This window comes from Cucurbita pepo, chromosome LG15, assembly GCF_002806865.2.
Source record: "Cucurbita pepo subsp. pepo cultivar mu-cu-16 chromosome LG15, ASM280686v2, whole genome shotgun sequence".
Taxonomy (NCBI): Eukaryota; Viridiplantae; Streptophyta; class Magnoliopsida; order Cucurbitales; family Cucurbitaceae; genus Cucurbita; species Cucurbita pepo.
Window position 1 is genome coordinate 5,067,523 of NC_036652.1, and position 17,138 is coordinate 5,084,660.

At 31.4% G+C, this 17,138-nt stretch overlaps 2 protein-coding genes across 2 annotated transcripts; both read right to left on the bottom strand.

The window, feature by feature from the left end:
* Positions 1 to 679: 679 nt before the first annotated feature.
* On the bottom strand, positions 680 to 3,054 carry LOC111776358 (pentatricopeptide repeat-containing protein At4g11690). Its single transcript, XM_023655790.1, has one exon. The coding sequence runs from the start codon at positions 2,557 to 2,559 to the stop codon at positions 1,066 to 1,068; it is 1,494 nt and encodes a 497-aa protein (XP_023511558.1). The 5' UTR covers positions 2,560 to 3,054; the 3' UTR covers positions 680 to 1,065.
* Positions 3,055 to 3,952: 898 nt separating this feature from the next.
* LOC111811902 (gamma-glutamyl peptidase 5-like) lies at positions 3,953 to 8,350 on the bottom strand. The gene is made up of 4 exons (XM_023698955.1): positions 7,988 to 8,350; positions 5,272 to 5,424; positions 5,014 to 5,181; positions 3,953 to 4,260 (listed from the first exon to the last, which is right to left on the bottom strand). Exons 1-4 carry the CDS (start codon positions 8,294 to 8,296, stop codon positions 4,090 to 4,092), a joined length of 801 nt encoding a protein of 266 aa, XP_023554723.1. The 5' UTR covers positions 8,297 to 8,350; the 3' UTR covers positions 3,953 to 4,089.
* Positions 8,351 to 17,138: the final 8,788 nt, after the last annotated feature.

A 17,138-nucleotide genomic window follows, 5' to 3' on the forward strand; every position in this document is an offset into this window, starting at 1 on the left:
GCTACTGACACGGCCTCTCGTTGTAATAGTTATAAATGGTGTAATTAGAGTCGTTCATGTAGGGACATGTGAGTGAGATATCATCATATATAGTGAGTTTGTATAAAAAATTGACCACAATATCTTTTCTCTTCTTGTAAAATTTTTAAGAAGATAAATATTTTTTATATTATCATATGCGGCTCGATTTTAATTTTGATTGAGTCGTGAACTCCCGTTTGTGAGGTATGTAAACGAGTAGTTCCCTTAAGCGTGATTCTGGGGCTTGAACAATGAGATTCCCTCTCTCATTAGCTCGAGAAAAAGTATGTTCATGATTGAATCCTAAATAGAAGATACAATGGTGAAACACGACATAATTGTAACATATTGTGAATGATCCACTTGCATGTAGCGACTATATCTATAGACATAACTTGGTCATACAATGCATGTGAGTACAATTTGAAGTAATAAGCGAGATTTTGAGGGAAGGAATGAATTAATTAATTAATCAATTAATTTTCTCGTACTAAGTGTCGTAATGTTTTACACTAGCCGGCCGCCAATAAACACCCCCCTCGTCACCAACATATTTAGATATGTATCATCAACCAAGAGACGAAAAGTTCATATCTCTATCATTACGCTCAATCTAAGCTAACTCAACTAATAATAGATTCGGTCCCTTGACACAAAATAAAGAAAATAGATTCCATATATAATGATATAAATGAATTGATATCTACAATGGCTCATTAAAAGCCTAAAAAGCTTTTACACTGGCCGTCAATTAACACCCCTTCGTCGCCTAACAGATTTTGATATGTATCGTCAACCAAGAGACTAAAAGTTTATATCTCAATCCCTACACTCAATCTGAACTTAGCTCGACTAATAAAAAATTCACCATGGTCACAAGATATAAAGCAACGAAAACCGGTTCTATATATAATGATATAATGAATCGATCATTTTGCCTACAATGCTTCCTCGTCGCTTTCAATTCGAGACACCAAAGTTTTCTCCTATAATATCAACCAACGCAATCTTCAACAACCCGTTTGCTGAAAGTACCCTTTTGGCTTAACCAAGCTTACAACAGAGAGATTCTGACGGATTCAACCCGGCTTCGATCATCTCTTTAAGTAAACGTTTCGCCTCGGTCGACTTCCCCTCGTTGTAGAGAACCTCAATGGTAGAGCTGTAACTAGCCAGACTTGGAGTTAATCCTTTGTTAACCATCTCTTGAAGAAACTTCAAGGCCTTGTAAGAATTGCACTCTTTGCAGTACCCATTAATCATTATATTGTAGATAACATCATTAGGCTCCACATTCATCTCTACCATTGAGTTGTACAGTTTTGATGCCTCTACCATATTACCTTTCATACACAAACCATGCATTAGGACACCATACGTATGTTGATCCGGGACCGAACCGACTTTCTTCATGAGATGAAGCAACTGAGAAGCTTTCTCGACATCATCGGATCGGACAAAGGCATCCATTAGAATCGTATACGTCACTTTCGAGGGAGAAATGCCTCGGTCCTCCATCTCTCTAACCAACTCTGAAACTACAGCAGAATTCCCTGCTTTAGAGAAACCTGCAATTAAAATGTTGTAGCTCACTGAAGTTGGAGCCAAACCAATCAACTTCAGCTCATCAAAATAACCTAAGGCCTTCTCCAACTTTCCAATATTACAGAACCCATCCATCAACAGATTATATGTTCTAGTAGTTGGATTTATACGAACCTGTTTCATTCGTTCGAACAGCCGTTCAGCTTTCGACATTTGTCTCTTACGACATAACCCACCAATTAGAATAGTGTACGTGACTACGTTGCACGACACCCCACTTGTCGACATTTCGTCGAACACCTTAAAGGCAATACTCAACTTCCCATCCCTACAATACTCATTAATCAGAGTGTTGTAAGTATACAGACTAGGATGCACCCCAACAAGCTTCATCTTCTCAAAAAACTCAAAACCATCCTTCTTATATCCTTTCTTGAAAAATCCATTGATCATGGCAGTATAAGTGTATTGATTAGCAACCAAACCAAGGTCATTCATCTTAGAAAACAATACTTTAGCCTGTTCAATGTCACCATTTTTGCAACAGGCATCAATCAAGATAGTGTATATAACGACATTAGGAGACAAGCCTATCCTCTCCATTTGAGCCAAAAGCTCGAATCCTTTACTTACGTTGCCGTTTTCGCAAAAGGCCTTAATCGTAATCCCGAAACTATACTCATCAAAGTGAGTTCTCCCCAAAAATTCAGTGAAAAACCACCAAGTTTTATGCAAATCGCCTGATTTTGCAAGTAAACCCAATACATTATTGAAAGAGATTGAACTCGGACATTGCCCTTGAAGGATCATTAGTTTAAAACTGTTGAGGGATTGTTCTAATTGTTGAGATTGAAGAGAAGCACTGGTAATTGCTTCATGAGAATTCAAATTCGGTTGTGTTGAATAGGTTAAAATCGAAGAAATAGTGAAGAAAGACGAGGTGGTCCGATTGGAAAGAAATGAGTGCACGACGCCAATGGATTTGGGCACCATAAATGCGAGACTAAATCAGAACTAAGAATTATGAACAAGAAATAAACAACAACTTATGAAGACAAAAGGATAATAAGAAATTGACCTCCAGAATTTCCCAAAGTTTAAGCAACGTAATCGAAATTATCAACCAGAGGAATCAGTGAATCTTCAGTAACAATAAAGATGAACTTGAGTTTGAAATCGGAAGTGTTGAGTCTAGAAATTTGAAAGCACCGTCGCCGATTACTACCAAGAATAGGAGAAAAAATCTCACCATTTCAACTAGGAGATTGCTGCTTCGGAATTTCTTGTTTCGGTAAATCCGATTCCATCCATCCATTCAGAAGCAAAACCCTAAATCACATTCATTTGCAGTTAAATTTGCACGAAACACTTCTGAAATGGTGCCCTAGAAGGGAAATTCAAGGGGGCAAAATGTAAGATTCAAGCTGAGAGAAGAAAGGAAGAGAATTTCTCGTAAACAAAATGGAGAACAAACATCAAAGCAGAGACATCTTATATATATATATATATATATTTGACGGAGAACCTCGTATATTTAGGCATGTCATGTGCATTAGAATGCTTTTTTGTTATTATGTTATGTTTAGTACGGACGCATACCTTCGATATTTATATTCGACATGATATCATACAGGTCTTTTCAGCAACTCGTTTAGCCCAACAAAATCAGGCCTGGAGGTACGTATACGAGCTCATCTGGTGGGTCCATGCACACGTGTGTGAGTCGTGTGTAAGAAAGTACCACACATCCAACCCTTCCTGGACTGAAAAGAGCTCAAAGTCATGCTATGTTATTTTAAAAGATAGGTCTCATCATGTGTAAAGCATCACCTAACCCCAACAGTGGAATCATTGCCAATTCAGAAAGCTACTCGTACATTTCAAATAAAGACAAAGCACCCCTATACGGATGACAGAGAGAACGTGTGAAGACCATAAAACCCATGTTAAAGTAATTACATTTCATCTTATTTATTAATCTTACGTTAGATTACGACACTACGTTGTTTTCTAGTTTTTGGACATATTCGTTATTTTTGTTTATTATATGTTTTTTTTTTAATTAATTTAAAGATTTAATTTTTAACGTGTAAGTCCATGAAATCGTTTATGAACGTTTTCGCATAAAATGGTAACGTCATGCATATGGTAGTAGCTCTATTTCAATACAAAAATAGGATCGTTACACACGCCTTGTGAACATCTGCAGGACTCAAACTTTAAGCAATTTAGTTCGAAAACACGTGTGTAATAACAATAATAATAACAATAATAATAATAATAATAATTTTCCATCGTCACTTGCATTTCACTAATAAGATTAAAGAATTCTCGATATTAAAAACGTGACATTATGAACGTTTTTTAAATAATAACACAAAACCAATATGAAATAAGCTTTGATTAGTTGATAAATGAAGTATAACAACCTCCCATTTCACATAATAAAAACCCTAAAACAAGTTTAAATTAGATAAACCCTAAACCAAACTATACTTCTTCTATACCCTTCCTCTCTTTAATTTATCTAAAATGTATTATTATTATTATTATTATTATTATTATTATTTTTGGAGATTCNAATTTATTAATAAGAGAGGTTCCTTTCAGAAAGTTGATGCACAGCTTCTTCCATGCCTCTCTGTTTGGCTCTCCTTCTTCCACTTTGGCCTTCAACTCCTTCCCATATGTTTCCTATACAAACCAGTTTCGTAAGTTAGGTCGGATCGGGTTCGATATATTTTAGACCCAAAAACAACCCGAGATTAACCCAACCCGACCATAAAATATTTAGGTTGAGTTAGTTCGGGTTGTTTGAGTTATATATTAAAATAAGTACAGTGATAATATATATTATATAAGAAAAAAGTATTATACAAGTCCACTGCTATCAAATATTGTTCGTTTTAGCTCGTTACGTATTACCGTTAGTCTCACGGTTTTAAAAAACGTTTACTGGGGAGAGATTTTCATGCCCTTATAAATAATGTTTAGTTCTCCTCTCCAACCGACGTGGGTTCTCACAATTATTGGAGAGGAGGAAAGCATTTCTTATAAGGATGTGGAAACCTCTCCCTATCAGACGTATTTTAAAAACGTGAGACTTATGGCGATAAATAACGAGTCAAATCAAACAATATTTGTTAGTGATGAGCTTGTGCTGTTACACAAATATATGTATATATATATATATACACACGCTTACGCTCGTTGAATAATTCTAGAGAACCTATGATCTAACTCAACCTATAAAATTATTTGGGCAGTGAAAATTTTGATAGATAATTCTTAAACTCGGGAGACGTAAGGCACGTTCTCAAGTTTAAGGACTCGTTAGGTACAATTCTCGAATTTTATACTAACCTAGTATTTGGAATAATAACACGTGTCAAACATGAGTGAATCTATAAGATTGATAACAAAACAATCGGACGGTGAGGAGCATACCATGATGAAATTACGTTGAACAAGACGGTCAATGAGGTGGAAAAGAATGTCCATGGTGTACTCAGGATGCCCTTGGATGCCCATCATGTGGTCCCCATACTTGAATATTTCGATTCCAGTCTTTTCTGACCATCCGATCACTTCCGCCTTTGATGGAAGTTCCTGGACCTACACAATATATCATACATCGCACCGTACCAGATTATTAGGTTGAGGAATTTTACTGTACGCGCGAGCTTATTTAACAAACGCAAGTACCTCATCTCGATGGCATTCGATCACCGATAGCATTGATGGGATCTTTAGAGATGAGAAGACTTTTGTTGATGGGGACACGTGTATGGTCGTGATTCCAATGTCCCACCCTGAGAGGGCCCTACCCGTCTTTCCTCCCAATGCACGGCACAAAACCTAGACACGTCATCAACTCTCGTAAAGTTTTTGTGGAATTAGCACAAATAGCACCAAATACAAAATTTAAAATTATTTAATCATAATTATAAAAAAAAAAAAAAAAAAAAAAAAAAAAAAAANGCCCATAGTTCGATGAACTCGTTTTGATATCAGCTAAACTAAGCTCAAATTGATAATCAAATTTTTCATAATATATTAAAAAATTATATCTTAAATATTAAATAAAGACATTATATTTCATCATCATATACCAATATGAGCATAACTTAACTGAAATATTTCATCAAGATGTAAAAAAAAACATCCCGACGACACGTCTTATCATAACATCAAATATGCATGATAAAAAATTTAATAAATTTATAATTGGAAAACTTTATAATATTGTGGAATACTACTTTTTGTGTTTATTTCATTGACGTGACAATGAATTATAATATCATATATATTCACGTGATATTAGAAAATCGGTTATTTTGTACTCACAACATATCGGATCCGCCACGTCATGACAGCTAATTTCCACCTAGTTTTGTCTTTTAGGAAAAATCATTCTTGCCGCCACGTAATTTATTGGATTAATTTTTATTTAATTAAAAAAAAAAAGAAAAAAATGAACTATATTCTAAAATAATAAAATCATTCATTTCAAAATAATGAATGTTTAACATTAAAAAAATATTAAAAAATAACGACCATTGCCACCTCACCACCTAGCGACCACTAATATTTTAAATAAAAATTTAAAATTATTAGGATATAATATCTAATAGTCGTCGTTTATAGTAATTTAAATATAAATTTGTGTATATTTAAAAAAACTCGACAATATATAAATTTAATTTATGAAAACTTTATTGATAAAATAAAAAATAAAAAAAGTGGGTTTTAAATAATTATTGTAGACCATATAGACTTGCACTACTTGAGACAATCAAATAATTAAATACTTTATTTATTTATTTAATTGGTCAATATTTTGGGTTTAACCATTGTGCATGTAATGTGTGCAAAAAAGCTTCACCAAACCCTCATTGGGAAAATGACCCATCATCCACCACATGTTCTTGTCCAATCATTTTTTTTTCTTTTTAATTATTTTCATATATATATATATATATATATATATAATAATTTAAAATTAAACTTATTATTATATGATTTAAATAGTAAATTATTTTAAAAATAAGTCTATAGTAAAATAATAAAAAGAATGTTGAGATATATTAATTGTTTAAAAATTTATATAATTTAAATTATTTGTAAAGCTTAGAACAAATAATTATAAAAAAATTGAATAAATTAAGATATTAAAAGAAAATAAATAGTATTTTGATATAAGATATTAAAAGGTAATTTTAGATAAATATAGAAATAGTCAATTTTACCTAACAAAGTTCAAATTGTTGAAGATTGTATGGTAATTACTTTTGACCAGAGTAAAAACAAATTCAAACCTCGACTTTTTTATCTACTATTTTTTAAAAAAATGATTTTACTCTATATTTTAAAATATATCATTTATGAAAAAATATCAATAATTATGCCATTTTCTAAGATATATATCTATATCTATATATATCTATATATATATAAAGTTAAAAATGTTGAAGATTCTATGGTAATTACTTTTGACCATAGTAAAAAAAAAAAAAAAAAAAAAAAATTTAACACCTTGATTTTGAGTTTTTTTTATCTACTATTTTTTTAAAAATTACTTCACTCAATATTTTAAAATATATAATTTTTGAAAAATATAAATAATTATGCCATTTTCTAAGATATATATATATTAGAAAATGGCATAATATAAAATACAATTTTATGTATATGAGGAATATTCAAATTAATAGAATAAAATAATTACATAATATAAAATACAATAACAAAAAGGAATACATAATATTTTATTTTATTTTTTAAAAATTGTTTTATATATTAAAAATGTGTGGAAAACAAAATATTTTAGAATATTAAGAATTTAATTACACGCGAGAATCCAAGATTCCGTTTTGGAAAAAATAAGAGACACGTGGGTAATTGTCAGCCGTTCATCACCACGGGCCCACAATATTCCTTCCGTTGTGATTTCTGCCCAATAATACGTGGCCAGAAATAAGGGACCCAAAAAAAAGGCCGAAAAATAATATATGTTTTTTTGTAATTTTATTTTATTTTAATTGAAATTCAATTTTAAATAATAATAATAATAAAAAAGAAAAAAACAAACTTATCCTTCTTTAATTACCTCATTAGTTTTAACTTTGAATGTTTTTTTTAATTAAATTTAAATCATAAATTCCAATAAAGAGTGGAATTAATACCATTATTTAATTTATTTTAAATTTTTTACAGTGTACGGAAGAAACAAACGGCACAATAAAAAATAAAATAAAATAAAATAAATCAAAACCCATTTCAATTTTAATTATAAAAAAAAAAAAAATAGAATTATCATTTATTATTTCATTAAATTATCATTTATTAAAGAAATTAAAATTACTTTCCAAAAATATATTTTAATTTATCGAAAATAAAAATTAAATATATATTGACGAACCTGGTGGCCGAAGCAAATCCCGAGCACTTTTTTCTTCAAGGCGTTCAACTTCTTCAACAAAAGAAGAAGCCGGCAGATCCAAGGATCGTCGGAATGGGCGTCGCTGCAGCTGCCGGAGACGACGAATCCGTCGTAGAGTCCGATATCGCCGTCGTTCGGAAAGTGGCCGGCGGCGACTCTGTAAGAGTCCCAAATCTCCCCTTCTTCGCCCAACATTCTCAGGAAAACCCCAAAATACCCTCCGTATTTCTTCTTCACGTACTCCGGATCCTCCGCGCAGAGCAGCATCGCAAATCGCTTTTCCGCCATTTTTTCCGGCCGCCGAGCTTTCCCTCTCTGGTTTTCTGGTGGGATTTTTCTTGCATGCTTTTAGGGTGAGGGGAGGGAGAAAGCCGTGTTATAAAAGAACCTTCAGTTACCAAAAGGGCATGCTGTTTTTGCCCTTTTTACAATTTTGCCACTACCATTTACAATTATTTAAATTAATATTTAAGTTATTACTAATATTTAAATATTAATAACTAATATTATGGATATATTTTATATAAATATATCAACCTTTGTTATTACGATATTATTATGATATTAGTTGAATTTTAATTAACACGATTATAGATTAGCGGTTGTACTAAAAAATAAATATAAATTAGCGACCGTAGATTAGCTGTTGTACTAAAAATAAATAAATATAAATTAACATTAAGATATTTATGATATTTATAAATATCCATATATATATTTTTGTGCCTATTTTAATTTTGTTTCATTATATGATTATTTATTGTTAAAAATTCTTTAAAATAAAATTTTAAGCATTTGAAATGTAATTTTTTAAAATATATTAAAAATTGACGGAAAATATTGGAACATATAGTTCTTACAGGGAGAGAGGCGCTTTCACATTTTCGGCAAAGGGCTGCAGAGAGGAAATGTTTCGTTTTTTAGAGTACCTTTGGTAATAGATTCAGTAGAGACGGGGTGGGGCCTGTAGCTTAGAGGATTAGAGTACATGGCTACGAACTGCAGTGTCGGGGCGTCATTTTTTTAAAAAATATATTAGATCACCGTGAGACACGTTAAAACGAGTAATGGAGATTTATTCATACAAACTCTTCCCGAAAGGTAATGGAGGCGTGCAAAGGTTTACTTTGGTTAGATGAAGATTGAACTCTTAATTCAACGTTTGGAAAATAAATAAATAAATAAATAATGATCTAAATAATCCCAACTCACTCAACCAAATTTCTGGTTAGTGAGCGGGTTTATATTTTTTTGGTCCGGTCAACTCGATCGACTTCAAGAATAGGTTACAACCCAACCCTACTTCTACTTTTAATATTATGAAGATATTTGATGTTTGTAACCGACGTCAGTGATATATTGTGACGTGTGACTTTTTTATATTTGAAATTTCTGCGAATTTAGTTATTAATGTACGTGTATCATGAATAACATGTTTTTTTAAATAATAATTAAAAAAAAAAAATACAGCCACCCGACAACCCAACTCGAAAATAGAGGGTTAGATTGGGTCGTGAACTCCATTCAAATGGTTCGTGTCACCAACCCAACCAACCCAAAATTTTAAATTTATTCAAAATATTTCTCCATCCCAACCCGAGTACACCCCTACCATTTGAAATAGTAACAGACAACTTACCAAATGAGTTGAGTTCGGGTGGAGATATTCTTTTTTATTATTGTTATTTTTATTATTATTTATTAACTTTCTTCACTTCTTTCCATCTAAATAAAAAAAAAATATAATAATTAATTAATTTAAATAAATAGAATATATAAAATAAATAGGGTCAATATTTAAAAGAATATCTCCTACACTACCTTTAATAATTTTAATCCTTATTGGGATGATTCATTTCCAAAATATTAATGATATAAATAAAGTCATTTTCTTCCCTTTCAAATAATTATTATTTGATACTTTATTATTAAAATTCTAATTGATATTTTATATATATATCTAATTACTCAATTTTTTATTTTATTTTTAAGAGTCGTCTAGAAATAGCATTAATTGAGTTTATCAAAATAAAATATTAAAAATTATTATATAATTTTAAATATTTTTTTTTTCGAGATGTGTATATTACCGTGCAAAATAGGAGATGAAAATTCAAAGCTACGCTCTATGACGAGGTGGACTAGAAGTTCAGTCATTTGAGCTAAGCTCGGACAAAAAATACAATTTATTTATTTTCAAATATTTAATTAAGATTTACTTCTCAATTTCAATACCCTCGAGTGCAAAAGTAGAAGGGAGCTTGACTGTAAGACCCACTCGTCGAGCAGGGATGAAAGTCGGTCCTAGTGATCCGATCCGACGGTGCCAAATAGAAGGACAGTCGCTCTTTTTAAGAGTCGTTAGATAATTATATCGTAAGCAAAAATATACGTTTTAAAATTAGTAATAAATTTAAGTTCGTTTTGTTCAATACAACTCAAAAACCTAACGATTTTGGGTCTGGTTGATCGGGTTTTGATTCGGATAATCGAACTTTTTGACGACGACGAATGTAGCTGGATCGTTGGGATGATTCGAATCACGGGACGAATATGGTTCATCATCTTTAACAAAATTAGGGTTTTACCTGTCCCTCTCTCTCTTTATTTGGGTCCAAAAAAGACCAAATTTTAGTTGACAAACCCTAATTGTTAGCCATTTTATGAGCAAAGTGCATTACACGATTGCCCAATATCATGCTGGTTTTCCAATCACTCATTCTTTTCTTGTTTTTCTATGACACTCAATCATCACTAATTTTTTTTTTTTTTTTCGATTTTTAAAGTTTTCGCTTTATGGATCTGACTAGGTTAGACGTGGTTTGAATTTTCTTCTCGAGCTTCATTAAATTAAACAGTTGAATATTATTAATCTTGATTCGATTCATATTTGTAGAGTTAAATACCGGTTTAGTCAACTTACTCCGTTCTAACTTTTCAACTCTAGTAACTGTACTTTTAATACGAATACCCTTTTTAAACATTTTTAAAAAGTAAAAAAAAAAAAACATTTATTATTAACACGTAATACACATTTTAAAATATATCCATGAACTCTGTTCTTAAAATTTTAAAATAAAAATTTAAAAAGTTTGAAAATTAACCGTTAATAATAAAAGTATATTAATGCTACTCTTGAAATTTCATAAGTATTTTTTAAACATAATATTAACCGTAACTTTTAAAAAAATTTAAAATACTGATTAATTTTTTTTAAAAAAAAATTATTTATAGAAATGCATTTAAAAATTATTATTATTATTATTATTATTATTATTTAATCAATTTAAAAAAAATAAAGATTAAATAATTAAAATTTTATTAAAATTATAAGGATGAAAAACTCAAATGTAAAAATTATAAGACTTTTCTTGGTGCTTTTAAGAGTTGAAAATTCTATTTAATAAATATATAAAGATATTACGAAAATTTGTTGAAAATTATAATTATAAAGTTATTATTGATGGGTTAATAAATAACTAAATATTATGCATTCATTTACTATTTTATATATTTTTATTTAGTTTAAAGTTTTATAGATATTAAATAATAATAATAATAATAATAATAATAATAATATAAACTAATTTCATAGCAATCAAATATTAAATTATTAAAGATACTAAAATTTTAAGAAATTTAATTATATTAAATTAATATATAAATTATCTAAAAAATAATAATTATTGATTAAATATTATTAATATTTAGTATGTGGCCAATTAGATAGGTCAACTTTGAATATAAATTGGTTATAATTATTAATAAATTAATATTTTGTTTGTGTAAAAAGATTTGACCTAGTTTATTAATTTTGCCTTTTAAGTTTGAAAGTTCTATATATAAAATATTATATTTAGAAGGCTAATAGATAATAAATACTTTTCTACCTATAGTTTTATTTATTTATTTATTTATTTATTTATTATTATTTTTTTTTTTTTTAGGATTTCCATTGTTAGAACAACGAGTGAGTTAAGCCAATTCGTTATTGCGTCGCTTATGGCCAAGCGACGTATGCTCGAGCCTCTGGCCTCGATTCAAGAAGAAAGTTTTAGAAAACGGAGGCAGAGAGATTTCGAAAAAAAGTATTAAAAGTAAGAATTGAAAGATTGAAATTGGTGTTATATGTGATGCTAGCAAAAATGCAACAACAACGGCTTACAACATATAACTATCGGGTAGTTATAAAATGTCCAAACGTTTCGAGTTGTTCACACATCCTAAGATGCTTTAGGAAGACATTTCAAGAGTTTGGATGTCATCTTGAAATAACAGGAGTGTTCATATGATTCGAGAACCTGACCAACTTGGGTTAATGAAAGTTGGGTTTGGTTGGGTTAATTTTTTGGAAAATCGAACAATTGGGTTGGCTCGGGAGTTGAAATTTTTTTGTTTGGGTCAATCTAACCAACCTGAAAATAAAGTTACAACCTTTCCTTACTTTTAAAATTATTTTGAAAATTAAGAATATTTGACGTTCGTATCCAATATTAGTGATGCGTTCTGACTCGTGAATGTTTGATATTTGAAATTTATGAAATTTTAATATTAATGTAACCTGTATTATAAATAAATATGATCTTTTAAAAATAAGTTAAGAAAAAACCGTCTACAAATAGAGGGTTGAGTTGGGTTAAATTCCAACCGGACCAATCCATTATTTTATAATTTTTATTACACCTCATCCTTATTTTATAATTTTATAATTTTTTACCATTATTTTATAATTTTTTTATCTCTTAATTTGAGGACTAATATTTTCCTTCTATTATATATATATATATATATATATATAGATATATATATATTTTCTTTTTTTTATATTACATCTAATCCTTTTTATAAATTTTATTCGTTAAATATTTAATTATTAATTATTTTATTAAAATAAAATATTTATATTACATAACATATACAAATAAGATTAGCAAAAAATAAATGTTACTTTTCTACCTGAGGGAATTTTATTTAAATTAATTATTGTATTTAATATTACAAAGGATAATATCAAATAAGTTTTTATTTTATTTTAATTATTTTAATTCATATCAATTAACTTTTATTATAATTTTAGTTCTCGATAAGTAATCCGAAACTTAGAATTATCTATTTCAACAATTTCCAAAGTTATTGGAAAGCTCGGGTGATAGGTTCTCTTTACCCCGATCAATTTTAATAGTTTCTTGTCATGCAATAACACGTTCTAAAAATTGATTATTTTCAATATTATTTTAACAGTGTCGATATCGAGATCGACATGGACATAAAATACGATAGATACAAATTTGCTTATCTTATGACAATTTCCAAACTCACAAACCAAAATTTAGTAGCCTACAAGTTATTCGTTTAAAAGATCTCGACGTAAACTATATAGTTAGGTTCAAATATTTTCAATTTCAAACGGCACAGGGTTGAGTTTTGTGAGATCCCACATTGGTTGAAGAGGGAAATGAAGCATTCCTTATAAGGCCGTGAAAACCTCTCCCTAACATATGCGTTTCAAAATCGTGAGGCTGACGACGATACGTAATGGGTCAAAACGGACAATATCTACTAGTGATGGACTTCGGTTATGACAAATGGTATCAGAGTCAAACATGGGCTGGTGAGCCAGCGAGGACACTGGTCTCCAAGGGGGATGGATTGTGAGATTCCACGTCGGGTGGAGAGCGGAACGAAACATTTCTTATAAGGGTGTGGAAATCTCTCCCTAACATATGCGTTTTAAAACCGTGAGGCTAACAATGACACGTAATGGGCTATAAAGCGGACAATTTCTACTAGTGGTGGACTTGGGCTGTGGCAAATGGTATCAGAGCCAGACACGGGTCAATGTGCTAGCGAGGACACTGGTCCCCAAGGGGATGGATTGTGAGATCCCACGTCGGTTGGAGAGGGGAATGAAGCATTTCTTACAAGAATGTAGAAACCCCTCCCTAACAGATGCATTTTAAAACCGTGAGGCTAACAACAATACGTAATTGGCCAAAGCGGATAATATCTACTAGTGGTGAACTTGGGTTGTGGCAAATGGTATCAGAGCCAAACACGGTTGATGTGCTAGCGAGGACACTGGTCCCCAAGGGGATAGATTGTGAGATCCCACGTCGGTTGAAGAGGGGAACAACGAAGCATTCCTTATAAGACCGTGAAAACCTTTCCCTAACATATGCGTTTCAAAATCGTGAGGCTGACGACGATACGTAATGAGCCGAAGCAGACAATATCTACTAGTGATGCACTTGGGCGGTGACAAATGGTATCAGAGTCAAATAGGAGTCGGTGTACCAGCAAGAACGCTGGCCCCTAAGGAGAGTGGATTGTGAGATCACACATCGGTTTGAGAGGGAACGAAACATTTAAATATGTGGAAATCTTTCTCTAACAAACGCGTTTTAAAACCGTAAGGCTGACGACGATACGTAACGGGCTAAATCGACCCATATCTATTAATATTATATTGGTACCTAAAATTAGTGATGGATATTAGCTTTTGGTTGCGTGTGGCTAAAATCACTCAAAAGTTTTGCTTTATTTTGTCAAAGATGAGTGATGATATGGAGAATAAGTGGATTCCATTGTTTCTTTAAAAAGGAAATTTGTTCAAAATTACATGATTTATGTTATGTTTTATGCTTTTATTTGTGTAAAGTTCGAGAAAGTTGCGTTATGATTGAGTCACGTATCCACCATGTTCTTAAACGTGCTATTCTTTATTTCATTTCATCGTATGTAAATATATGTATTGACGATAATAATCAAGAGTAAAAGTAAAATCTCAACCAAATAACGTCTTGATCGAGAATATATGTGTAACAAATCGAAAAAAAGGTAAAGAAATCGATGGCAACGGGTTATTGTGAAGTTCACGAGAGATTATGACTAGTGCTCGTGTTGCTTTGGTGGAGGTGTGAACCTATGAACCATGGCGACAGGTTCTCACAGGCAACGTGTAAAGACGACAAGTGATGGTTTCTACTCAAGTGCAATTTCTGACTCCTAGACAGATATAGTTGTGAGTCACACGAGATATTGCTCGTATTGTGTGAGATCCCATATTGATCCGAGAGAGGAACGAGTGCCAGCAAGGACGTCGGGCCATAAAGGGGGGTGGATTGTGAGATCCCACATCGATTGAGGAGGAGAACGAAACATTCCTTATAAGGATGTAGAAATATCTCCCTAACAAACACGTTTTAACAACCGTGAGGGAAAGTTCGAAAGAAAAAATACAAAGAAAGAGGACAATATTTGCTACCAGTGGGCTTGTTACATGTCGTGTGATAATTCAGTCATGCATTATGTGGACACGCACAAAGTGTATATGTCCATAGTCAGGCCTAGGGAGTACGATAGCGATGTTCGTCTAGTGGGTCCATGTGCATGTGCATGTACATGAGCCGTGTGTCAAGAACGGTTGTACATCCCATTTACCCGAAAATGAAAATAGAGCCTTAATGACAGTTGAACTATACATAATGTTCTAGATATACAATCATTACAATATGTTAAGCCAATTGAATTATACATCATCGACATGAGGGTCGAGACTACATCATCTACAATAGGGGTGTACATTCAACCCGGCAACCCGACAACCCGGACCAACCCAACCCGAACTATAAGGGTTGGGTTGGGTTGGATTAGCATTTCAGGTAGGGTTGTATTCATTTTTTTGAACCCAAACTAAATCGGTTCAGTTTCGAGTTTATGGACAAAACCTTCGGGTTGGCCCGAGCTAAATAAAATATTAAAATGTATTAAGAGTTTTATTTAATAGACTAATCAATTTTTTAATTAAATATATATATGAGATTAAAAATTTACGAACATATTAAATACTTTTAAAAGTTCCGACATATTAGATATTTTTGAAAGTTTAATAGATAAAAATAACAAAATGGAAGGATTAAACGTGTTTAACCTAATTTTAGGCACAAAACTATTCTTAAACCTAATTTTTAAGAATATTTTAAATTCCTTCAGAGTATTTTTCAATTTTAAGATAATGTTTTTCTTTCGTTAACCTCAAACTCGATGTGTCTTCTATGTGTTAGAATGAACGTATAACCAACGATTTTTCTTCACTGGCATCATGTCGTCTTCAACTTTCGTAAGATCGTCGATGAGGTCAGCAAGGTTAGCCACGAGTAGTTCATTGTACATTGCTTTGTCCATCACTACCTTTTCCCTATTCTCGCCCGCATGTTGGTTGCGCTTGAACGCTTCACCATCAAAATTGACAAAACTACCATGGCCACCACAGTCTTCAACGACGTCACTCCATGGATCTTCTTTACACTTTTCATCAATAACAATGACACTAGAATAAGAGGAGGACACGAGAGAGTCTGTGTTAGATGAACACGACTCTCCACAATGGTACATAAGCTCTCATAGTCTTGCTTTGGGCTTTCTCAAAAGGCCTCATCTCAATGGAGATAGTATTCCTTGATTATAAACCTGTGATCATTCCCTAAAATAGCCAATGTGGGACTTTCATCATCCAACCGTCTGTTTGTTTTCGTGTAGTTATACTTTCGAGAATTAGGTTTGTAGTTTTCATGACAGTAGTTACCTCGGTCTAGAATGATTTTAGTTAATTTTGTGTTTTTTTTTTTTAATATACAAATACCTCTCATAAAGAAACACGTGGTTTCGGGCATGTGTGGGAAACTTTTCTAACAGGGATTGGAACATAAACATCACGGAACGAGTAAATTAATAAATAACACCTTTAACTTCGAATTTGACAAATTGTATCAATTTCAACCTTAAACTTTCAATTTCATTAAGTTACACGTTAAACTTGGATATGAGTTGTGATTTTTACGTCAATTTTGAGCATTAATTAAATTATATCCCGGGTTAAACTTGATTTTTTATAAATTAATAATAATTTTTTGTTAAAATTAGAAAAAAAATAGTAAAAAATTGCAAGTCGAATTAATTTGATTTATAAAATTAAAAAAAGTTTATGACAAATTCTTATCTCCAAGAATGTTTAAGAGAAAATAATAAATTGTTTCTTAAAAAAGAATAATAAATTGAGCAAAATAACAACTTATTTAAAAAATTGAAGAGAATTAACTAAAATATTTATGAAACTGGTTGGTCCACAAAC

Bases quoted from the DNA above. Each gene is read 5' to 3' on its own strand.
- LOC111776358 (XM_023655790.1), bottom strand. From the start codon at position 2,559: ATGGTGCCCAAATCCATTGGCGTCGTGCACTCATTTCTTTCCAATCGG.